The 11641-nt window shown below is 50.5% G+C and overlaps 1 protein-coding gene across 1 annotated transcript; it reads left to right on the forward strand.

Moving 5' to 3' along the window:
* The first annotated feature begins 7546 nt into the window (after positions 1–7546).
* MIP (major intrinsic protein of lens fiber) lies at positions 7547–10772 on the forward strand. The gene is made up of 4 exons (XM_065932208.1): positions 7547–7906; positions 8383–8547; positions 8971–9051; positions 10587–10772. Exons 1-4 carry the CDS (start codon positions 7547–7549, stop codon positions 10770–10772), a joined length of 792 nt encoding a protein of 263 aa, XP_065788280.1.
* Positions 10773–11641: the final 869 nt, after the last annotated feature.

Below are 11641 nucleotides of genomic sequence, written 5' to 3' on the forward strand. Positions count from 1 at the left end.
TGCTTTCCTAAACAAACTTTCTTTTCCTCTATCCCTTGAGTTTGTGAACTGCAACCCACAATGGTGCCCAGGCCCCAAACCTGGAAGTCCTCGACTTCTCTGTCTCCCTCACTTCATAGTTCAGTTCAGTCGCTCTGTCGTCTCTGACTCTTTGTGACCCCGCGGACTGCAGCACGCCGGGCTTCTCTGTCCATCACCAACTCCCAGAGCTTGCTCAAACTCATGGCCATCAAGTCGGCGATGCCATCCAACCATCTCATCCTCTGTCGTCCCCTTCTCCTGCCCTCAATCTTTCCCAGCATCAGGGTCTTTTCCAATGAATCTGCTCTTCACATCAGGTGGCCAGAGTATTGGAGTTTCAGCTTCAACATCAGTCTTTGAAATGAATATTCAGGACTGATCTCCTTTAGGATGGACTGGTTGGATCTCCTTGCAGTCCAAGGGACTCTCAAGAGTCTTCTCCAACACCACAGTTCAAAAGCATCAATTCTTCAGCACTCAGCTTGCTTTGTAGCCCAATTCTTACATCCATACATGACTACTGGAAAAACCATAGCTTTGACCAGATGGATCTTTGTTGGCAAAGTAATGTCTCTGCTTTTTAATATGCTGTCTAGGTTGGTCGTACCTTTTCTTCCAAGGAGCAAGCGTCTTTTAATTTCATGACTGCAGTCACCATCTGCAGTGATTTTGGAGCCCAAGAAAATAAAGTCTGTCACTGTTTCCGTTGTTTCCCCATCTATTTGGCATTAAGTGATGGGACCAGATGCCATGATCTTAGTTTTATGAATGTTGAGTTTCAAGCCAACTTTTTCACTGTCATCAAGAGGCTCTTTAGTTCTTCGCTTTCTGCCATAAAGGTGGTGTCATCTGCGTATCTGAGATTGTTGATATTTCTCCCAGAAATCTTGATTCCAGCTTCTCACATATCCGATTGTTATTAAATCCCTATCACATTTCTCCCCTGGTCTGCTGCATTGGCTTTGCACCTGGTCTTCCATTCTCCTCAGTGAGGCTGAGGGAACATTTACAGAGACAAGCCCCCTCCTTAGGCTGTGAATCCACGAGGGGCTGTAAGCCCCCTGTTCTCTGTGCTCCTGGGCCTCAGTATCTCCTCAGTACAGAGTAAGTGTTCGCTTTTTGAAAGAAGGCATACATAAGGGAGTTTTGTGCCCACGTTCTTGCATGCACTAGCTCATTCCTTCCACCAGGGGTCAGCCTGGCTCAGCCTTTCCATCCCTATTACGGTGTGAGAAGAGAGGTTTCCATTCTTTTCAAGACCAGAAGCACAGGTGTGGAGGTGACTTTTCCTTCAGCAGAGTCATCCTCTTCCAGGTGGCGCTAGTGGTAAAGAACTCACCTGCCAATGCAGGAGACAGGAGATACGGGTTTGATCCCCCGGTCAGGAAGATCCCTTGGAAGAGGGCATCGCATCCCGCTGCAGTATTTTTACCTGGAGAATCCCATCAAGCTAGGAGCCTGGCCAGCTACCATCTATAGACTCACCAAGAATCGGACAGGACTGAATCGACTTAACACAGCACACAGTAATGAGGAGAGTTCCAGGGTTGTGTTTCTGTAGGACTTCTCCTGTTCCTCCTGGTCCTGAGAGCTGAAGTGATCACTCTATGTGCCTCAACGGTCAGACCACAACTGTATCACTTTATTCCCTGCTCAGGGAATAGTTTCTTACCTGTTATCTCTTGGATTATTTCACTTTTACAGACTATCTATCTGATAAACTCACCTTCATTCTGTTAATCTATCTGCCTCATTGCTAATGAACAATTAATTAACTCTTGAACATTTCCATGCATAATAAATAATTAGGAAGAGATAGAATTTTACTTGAGAAAGAAGGAAAAGACATTTAAGCTAGAGGGACCAGCTTAGGATAAAGCACTGGCTTATGAAATAGAGTGGGTGTTAGAGGAACAACCAGAAGCACAGTATTCCCAGAGTCACATGCTCGGGAGATAAGGAGAGGAGTTAGAAAAGTTGATGCCAAATGATGAAGAGTCATGTGTGCCCTGATAAGAATGTTTTTCAGGCATGCAAGAGCTGTTCAAGGGAACACAGTGTAATAACAAATTACAGGTCCTTTTTCAAACAGCTGACAGCAACATGGAAAGTGAATTGGAGGGGATAAGACTAGAAACAGTTAAGCAGAGTCCAAAGCCTCTGGGAGTCTTTGGTGTGGGCTCAGCTGTCCAGAAAGTAGAACTGATGGAACTGTGGTTATTGTTAGATGGGATTGAGAGGCAGGGGAAGGAAACTTGATTCATAGGTTTCTGACTTAATGAGAGGATACAGTCAGGGAAGGGGGTGAGGGAAACCCAAGAGAGAGGGGATATATGTGCACATATAGCTGATTCACTTCATTGTATAGCAGAAACTAGCACAACATTATAAAGCAACTATAATAAAAAAAATTTTAATGAGGGGATACAGAGGGAAAATCATGCTTGGGTGGGGAAAGATAATTAATTCAGTTTTGAACAGGCTGAATTTGTGGTCTGTGGGACACCCAAGTAAGTAAAGACATTCTGTAGGTATATGGAAATAAATTTCAAGGGAGGGGATGACTTAGATGAAGTCATCCAAGGAGAGGATGTAAACTAGAGTAAGTAGGGAATAAGCTGAAGGTGCGATCCTAGGGAGTACCAGTATCTGAGATACAAAAGTGCTTAGAACTTAGACCTGGGACTGAGAACGGGACCTGACCCATAGCAAGCATTGGTCTGCTTGACTTGGGTTGTATCTGACTCCATAGGAAAGAAAGTAGAGAAGCCGGCAAGGACAGGGTCAGTTCAGTTCAGTCGCTCAGTCATTTCCAACTCTGCGACCCCATGGACTGCAGCACGCCAGGATTCCCTGTCCATCCTAACTCCCCGAGCTTGCTCAAACTCATGTCCTTTGAGTCAGTGATGCCATCCAACTCTCTCATCCTCTGTCATCCCCTTGTCCTCCCGCCTTCAATCCTTCCCAGCATCAGGGTCTTTTCCGATGAGTCAGTTCTTCACATCAGGTGGCCAAAGTATTGGACTTTCAGCTTCAGCATCAGTCCTTCCAAGAACAGGGTAGACTAGACCATTTACTTTATTTCTTGGATTACCCCCTTCCTAACACACAAGGGCCCTGACCTCATCCAAGTGCTAACTGGAGCCCTTAACTATGAGTGGGAGAGGGATGATGCCCTCAGAGCTTGGTGATTGTTCTGGACTTTGCCAGGAGTCAGCAGTCAGCAAAGCATTACCAGAGAAAGAGAGAGAAGGGGGGCCTCAGGAGCTAGCCAAAGGGGCCGCTAGGCTGGCTTGTGCTGTGCTGGGGCCTTTGTCCTACTGAAACTGTCCACACAATGGAGCTGGGTCAGATGCTGACCTGGCATTCTAAGTACAGGGCTGGGATGGAGATTCCACGTGGTGGGAGCAGAGACAGATGGTCACCGAGCCCCTCAGTACTGCATCACTATTTACCCACACTGTAATTGCTAGAGAGGATGCTTCATACTTGATATCCATGAAATTGTGTTTATATCTGATTAATTCATGAATCAGTTCATTTATACTTCGAGGCAGTCAACTTAACATGGATGTATTGCTCAGGTGTATATCATCCTATCCTCATACAATCCTGTATGATCAACAAAGTGGATTTTTTGGGTTTCTATTTTTTTTATTTCTTTCTAATTGAAGGATAAATGTTTTACAATATCGTGCTGGTTTCTGCCATACATTAACATGCATCAGCCATAGGTATACATATGTACCCTCCTTCTTGAATCTCCCTCCCACCTCCCACCTCATCCCACCCCTCTGCCCTCACAGAACACTGACTTGGACTCCCTGAGTCATACATCAAAATCCCCACCGTCTATCCGTTTTACATATGGTAGTGTGTATATTCCTATGCTGCTCCCTCCAGGAGACAATGAGGGACAGGAAGGCCAGGCGTGCTGCAGTCTACAGGGTCGTGAGAGTCAGATACGACTGAGCAATTGAACAACTCTCTCCATTTGTCAGCAAAGTAGATTTTTTATGGAACTAAAACTTGGGTTGTTCTTTGGGTCCAGGGGATACAGGGTGGGTAGGGAGTAGCTTCAGAAAGGTAGGGAGTCGGTCCTAGGCAACCTCAGAGGTAGCTGTAGTCATCACACAGGATCCCTGTACAGAATGGAGCAAGGCAGATTGCTCGGCTGCAGACTGACTTGCTCCTTGGTCATGTGGATTATGCTCCCACGGCCCCTCCATGGGACAGAAGTGGGGTCTTCCGACCTGGGGAGTAAACATAGGCTCAGAGCCTCAGGAACAGAAATAAGTTGAAAGGCTGATGGTTAGTAACCAAAAATAACTGAATCTCAGTGTAGAGACAGAGCAGGCTCTAGAATGGATTACTATTACAAGCCATTAAGACTTGAAATAACTTTGCAACTACCCCAGGTGTGTTATCTTACAAATTCCTTTTCTCCATTTCCACAGTTCCTAGTGGAAAAAACGTCAAAAATGTTTGCAAGAGGCTTCCCTGGTGACTCAGTGGTAAAGAATCCGCCTGCCAACGCAGGAGACAGACTTGCCTGGTCCGGAAGACCCCCACCCCGGGCCGCCCCGGAGCAACCAGGCCCGTGCGCCGCGCCTGCGCCGCCGTTACCGCGCCTGCGCCCTGGAGGCCGAGCGGCGCCGCTGCGCGCACGTGCCGCCGTTACCGCGCCTGCGCCGCCGTTACCGCGCCTGCGCCCTGGAGGCCGAGCGGCCGCCGCTGCGCGCACGTGCCGCCATTACCGCGCCTGCGCCGCCGTTATCGCGCCTGCGCCCTGGAGGCCGAGCGGCCGCCGCTGCGCGCACGTGCCGCCATTACCGCGCCTGCGCCGCCGTTATCGCGCCTGCGCCCTGGAGGCCGAGTGGCCGCCGCTGCGCGCACGTGCCGCCGTTACTGCGCCTGCGCCGCCGTTACCGCGCCTGCGCCCTGGAGGCCGAGCGGCCGCCGCTGCGCGCACGTGCCGCACCCGCTGGTCCCTCCCGGGCGCCCGGGGCCCGCGCTCTGCCGCAGGCGGGGCCGCCGCAAGGAGCCGCGCACGGCCACGAAGACCCAGTCAGAAGTGGTTATTTTAAAACATGTTTGTAGGTTTATTAAAGCAGAAGAGAGAAATGTGGAGAATCCAGGAGTAAACTTTGTTGCCAACCCCCGAAAAGAGCTACCAACACAAGGATGGCGTAGTGGGGAAGTCCCCGGCGACCCAGTGGTTGGACCCCACACGCCCAGTAACGGGGGGGCACGGGTTCGGTCCCTGGTTGGGGAGCTGACATCCCACATGCCGAGCTGGGCGTGGCCGAAAATATTGTTTAAACAGAATGAAGTAGAATGATAGCAAAAAAGTGAACAAACTAGCCAGAAAAGAAGAGCCAGTTGAACACTGTGTCCTGGGTGACCCCAGGAGTGTTGACCTAGGAGTCCCCTGCAGTCCCATGCAACTCCTCAAAGATGCTCTCCTTTGCCGATTCCAGTGACCCGAGTGCTGGCTCACGGTTGGGACCTGCTCACGGCCTGACTGTCTATGGTGAGGGATGGACTGTCTTTGCCTTGCCTTTCCTAGGATTCTTCTCATTGTCTTCCAGATCTGCACACTAGCTTTCCTCTTTGGCTCTCTGACTCCTGAACCCAGGTTCATAGTGATGAATAGGAGTGAAACAATGAGTCCCTCCCTTGAGCACCCCTGGTTGACTGAAGCCAACCAGAAGGCTCAGAGAGCTTATATTGATTTATTCAGTGCATAGTTATTTACTGCGTGTGTCAAGCATGCGGTTTACAGAGATGAACAGATTGACGAGTCCCTGCCCTCCTGGAGCTGATATCTAGTGGAGATAACTTCCCCACCTAGAAAGTGGTAAAGGCAGGACTTTTGTTGCTCCTGCTGTTTTTTATGGATTTCAAGTGCACAGAATAGTCATGTTCATGACATCCCCTTCTCCTGATTCCTGTACTTCTCACGGGAACAGCTTGTGGCCTCTGTGACGAGCCACTGTGTGGACATGGTGAAACCTGACAGTGTGTTCCATTCTGCCTTCTCCACCACCACACAGTGCCCATCATTAGATTCCCGACTTCCTCACTAAGCCTGACCACAGCTGAATTTCTTTCTCCAAGCTTTTCTTCCCCATCTTGTCCTTTTCTCTCTCCTTGACCACCCTGCCGCCCCAGATACCCACATCCCCAGACCTTTCTCTCCGGGTCAAGGTTTAAGACTTTACTGTCCTGATCATAGCCAGTGTAGGGGGCATTAGACCCTCCTGCTGCTTCATAGCCAAGACTCCAGTTCCTTCCTTCAGTACTTCCTGCTAGGACCTTATGAATTAGGAAACATGAAGTACAAGCTGATTCTGAGATTTAATTAATAACCTCTCTTCTCCTCTCCCTGGTGGCTCAGATGGTAAAGAATTAGCCTGCAATGTGGGAAACCTGGGTTTGGTCCTTCGGTAGGAAACATCCCCTGGAGAAGGGAATGGCAACCCATTCCAGTGTTCTGGCCTGGAAAATTCCATGGACAGAGGAGCCTGGCCAGATACAGTCCATGGGGTTGCAAAGAGTCGGACATGACTGAGTGACCAACACTTTCACACTTTGATTTCCTCTCCCAGCTCCCCAACACCTCTCCCAACCTACCCATGGAAGATAGCTTTTTCCTGCCATCACTGTTGTTTAAAAGGCCAGGCTGGGACTTTCGTGGTGGCCCAGTGGTTAGGACTCTGTGCTGCCACTGTAGGGGGCATGGGTTCGATCCCTGGTCGGGGAACTAAAACCCCGCAAGCCATGTGATATAGCAAATAAATAAATAATAAAAGTAAAAGGCCAGGCTGAGGGCTTGGAAAGGGAGGTGTTGGCATGGGTCAGGGGTAGGGAGCCCGGGCTCAGAGAAAGCCATACGCAGCAGAACTATTCTGTCCCAGGGCTGCAGGATCCACAGATTCCAGCCCAAACCAGCCAATGGGAGAAGGCCCCCTAATCCCAGTGAACTAAAGAATTCTCTTCAGTTATCCAGCTTCCCTGTCGGACTCCACTCCGGACCCCCACCCCCACCCTTACCCCTGGCCAGTTCAGAGGAACCTAGAGGCCCCCAGGAGCATAGCCTCATGCTCTGTGACATGAACTCAGCTTCACTAACCTTCCCAGCAGAGCTGAGGAGCGTTCTAATGTAGATGTCAGTCAGGACTATGAACCCCAACTTTGACATGAAGAGAAAGGCAGACTCCTCCAGTCGCCCCGTTCTCGGTCCTTTCTTCTCGGAGCCTCACACCAGCCCTGACCCCATCCCCACCCTCACGCCCGTGGCTCCGCTCATCTCGCAACTGAGGAGGGAGGGGGAAATGCTGCAGCTTTATCCGATGCACCAGAGCAGGCCAGCCCGCCGCAGCCGTGAAGGGGTTAAGAGGCTGGGCCGGTCACCCCAGCCTGCCCCTCCCAGGGATTAGAAGTCCTCTATAAAGGGGACTGTCCATCCAGATCAGGCCAGGGGGGTGTCAGGGACCCAGGCGTCGTGCCCATCCCCCCTGCCATGTGGGAGCTGCGGTCAGCCTCCTTCTGGAGGGCCATATTTGCTGAGTTCTTTGCCACCCTCTTCTATGTCTTCTTCGGGCTGGGGGCCTCGCTGCGTTGGGCCCCAGGCCCCCTGCACGTCCTGCAGGTGGCTCTGGCCTTCGGCCTGGCCCTGGCGACCCTGGTGCAGGCGGTGGGCCACATTAGCGGCGCCCACGTCAACCCCGCGGTCACTTTCGCCTTCCTGGTGGGCTCCCAGATGTCCCTACTCCGCGCCCTCTGCTACATGGTGGCCCAGCTCCTGGGGGCCGTGGCCGGGGCCGCCGTGCTGTACAGCGTCACCCCGGCGGCCGTCCGAGGGAGCCTCGCGCTCAACACGGTAACGGTGGGCCGAGTGGGGCGGGGGCTTGGGGCCTTGGCTTCCTCTTGGGCAGGTAAATCAGTTCCTCAGGGGTCTGGGGCATCGTGTGTGTGTGTGTGTGTGTGTGTGTGTGTGTGTGGATGTTTAGGGTGGGGAGCATCAACACGTACCGTGGGGGGTGTGGAAGTCATCCAGCCCTGGGCCTGAATTCGGGTCCCCGATTTTCTTCCAGCTCCTAGCAGGTTCTCGAGGAAACTTATTTTACTTTACAGGGCCTCAGTTTCTCATCCATGTAAATGGGTACATTTATTTCTACTATGCAGGAATATTAGTAGGAGAAATTAAGGAGCAAATACAATTACTGCGAAGGAGGTGCTAATAGCGTTCCTCTCCAGGGGACGGATGCCATAAAGGGGTTCCTGCCTGGGAAGCCGTGAGGAGGTAAGGCTGTGGCGGCCCTGAGACACCGCCTCTCTTCTTCTTCCTCTGCCCAGCTGCACCCTGGGGTGAGCGTGGGCCAGGCCACCATCGTGGAGATCTTCCTGATGCTCCAGTTCGTGCTCTGCATCTTTGCCACGTACGACGAGAGGCGGAATGGCCGAATGGGCTCCGTGGCCCTGGCCGTGGGCTTCTCCCTCACCCTGGGGCACCTCTTTGGGGTAAGCAGGAGAAGGGATTGCAACTTCTTGTTTTAAAATTGCAGGGCCCCCAAACCTTTGCCAACCTCTGAGCATTCTTCTCGCTCACTTCGCTGTCAAACATGAACGTGATCCCCTCCGTCTGTATCAGCACAGAGGAGTGAATCCTGCTGTGGCCGCTCTCTAGCGACAGCTGTAGCTAGTCCTTCTTGACCCCACTGTAGAAAGCGTGCCTCCCGGGAAGGCATGGGCTTTGCCAGGGAACCCACAGCCTGTCCTCCGATGGGCATGAGTGACCCCACTGTGGGACTCCCACGCACGCTGTCATCCCTCCTCGCTGCTGGCTACAGACAAGGTGCCAGTCCTTGGAGGGCGGTGGGTGGGGGCAGAGGAGCTGGCCTGGAGCGGGGGGCACGTGTCTCAGCGACCACCTTGTCTTCGCAGATGTATTATACGGGCGCAGGCATGAACCCTGCCCGCTCCTTCGCTCCTGCCATTCTTACCAGAAACTTCACCAACCACTGGGTGAGTGACAGGAGGAGGGCCAGACCCCGAAGCCCTCCTGGCTGGTGTGGCCTGCAGGTTCTAGCTTTGGTTCCCGCTTGCTATCTGGACGTGCTGCCTCTTCTACCAGCCCTCAGCTGAGGGGGCTGGCACAGAGGCTGCCTGCCTGCGTGAGCAGGGTTCGTTGTTTTGCTAGAAAGATGAACTCTTGCTCATGTCGTTCCTTCACTAGTTAGTCAGGGCTTCTTTTTCTTTTACTAAATATTCACTGGATTCCAAAGCTAGGAGCTATGAGGACAGACTTCTGGAGAGGAAGACAAACGCTCTCCTCTCAAGGGGCTGGGATATGTATAAGCGCAAATGGGCCTTGGCCTCGCCCCTGTTCTAACACGTCACTAGCCTCGTGCGTGACCATGACAGATAACTCAACCCTTCTGCACCTTGGTCTCCTTAACCACAGAACGGGATGCTACGAGAAATAAATGTGAAAATCATATGTATGGAATATTTAGCACAGAATATGATACAGAGTAAGTCCTCAATAAAAAATGGCTATTCTTGTATTGTCTGGCCCTATGCCAGCCAAGCATATGTAAATAATTCAAAAATTTTTCAAAGCTGCACACTCATTTTCATGGTAGCATTATTCACAATAGCCAAAAGGTGGAAGCAATCCAAGCGCCCCACACAGATGAAAAGGTAAACGAAATGTAGTATATACATACAATGAAGCAGTATTCAGTCTTAAAAAAGAAGGAAATTCTATACATGGTAAATAAAACATGGAGGAACCTTCAGGACATTATGTTCAGTGAAATAAACCAATCAGAAAAAGACTCATATCATATAATTCTACCTATATGAGGTATTTAGAATGGTCACATTCATTGAAACAAGCAAAATGGTAGGTAACAGGGGCTAGGGAGTGGGGAATATGGGAAATGGTTTAATGGGTGTTGCATTTCAGTTTTGTAAGATTAAAAAAATTTCTGGCGATGGGCTATACAACAACATGAATATACTGAACACTACTGAACTGTACAATTAGAAACGGTTAAGATGGTAAATTTTATGTTATGTGTAATTGACTACAATTAAAAAGAAATTTTCAAAGCAATATGGAGGGACTTCCCTAGTGGCCCACTGGCTAAGACTCTGAACTCCCAATGCAGGGGGCCCAGGTTTGATCCCACGTCAGGGAACTAGATCCTCCACGCTGCAACAAAGACCTTGGGCAGCCAAATAAATAAATATTAAAAGACAAAAAGCAATATGGAAACTAGTACAAATTGATAGCAAAAAAAAATAGAATATACACGTGTTAAGAAGGTATAGGATAAAGGAATAACTTAATAAGTCAGAAAAGAAATGAATTCTAAAGTGTAGGCCGTGGAGCAGTCCAGGAGTTAGGGTTAGAACACCGAATTCTGCTTAACCAGCGCCCAAGGGTATGTGCCAAGTGCAGGGTGTCTGTCTTACAACAATGGGATTGGAAAAAGAGCAACCTTGCTCTTCGTCCGCGGCCCAAACCTGATTATTTTTTCCTCTTCCTACAGGTGTACTGGGTGGGCCCGGTCATTGGAGCAGGCCTGGGCAGTCTCCTTTATGACTTTCTCCTCTTCCCCCGGCTCAAGAGTGTTTCTGAGAGACTGTCTATTCTCAAGGGTACCAGGCCCAGTGAGTCCAATGGACAACCAGAGGTCACAGGGGAGCCTGTTGAACTGAAGACCCAGGCCCTGTAAAAGCTCCAGCTGGATAGAGGGAGCAGGACGCTTCTGGGTTTACATGGAGGGGCTGAGCCAGCCCCCGGATGAAGAAAGAGACTGTGGGGAGGGGCATGTACTTCTTTATTTTTAAATTTATGTGTGTGTTTTTTTTTTGCCTTTTGCCGTGTGAAATCTTTCAAGTTGCATTCATGAGCTGTTTGGTGCACACTTCCCTTCCTCCCCAGCCCCCTCTCTTCGCCGCTGCGTGTGCATGATTGTGCGTATGACTGTGAGTGAATGTGCCTGTGTCTTGAGTTTGGGGGCTTGGCATGAGAGGTAGGGAACAGAAGAGAGCCGTCACCTTATACCTTCCTCTCCCAACCCACCGCGGTGAGTACAGGGCATGAAGACCTTCAGTTTCTGGCCTTTACCCTGCTGCCAGTCAAGTTTCAGCTCCAGGTTTTTGAGGGAGCAGGAATTGTTGTACCAAGAATTTTGAAGAAGTTAACAGGAGAGTGTAGCCTACTTATCTCAGGGATGCTTGCCCCACGGAGTTGGGTGGCAAAATAGCTCTGAGAAAAGTAAATACTGGGGTTGGGACTGTTCTGTAATTCCACATTACCCTCTCTACATCCACTGGCTGGGTCTGAGGTTATCCTGGCATGATGGATCTCTTTGGAGGCCCTGGGTGACTGAGCTCCCAACCCAAGCAATTGATGAGCCTAGAACCTAGAAAAATTAAGCAGCTTAACTGTTCTGCCTGACAAACCCCAGTGTGACCTCCAAACAGAAGGTGTTTAAGCCCAGAAGTGCTCCCTAAGGCCAAAACAGGAAATCTGATGCCTAGGGCAAATGCAGAGGTAAGGGTGGGGGCATAGAATAAAGAGGATTTGACACTCAGAATT

This window comes from Muntiacus reevesi, chromosome 4, assembly GCF_963930625.1.
Source record: "Muntiacus reevesi chromosome 4, mMunRee1.1, whole genome shotgun sequence".
NCBI lineage: Eukaryota > Metazoa > Chordata > Mammalia > Artiodactyla > Cervidae > Muntiacus > Muntiacus reevesi.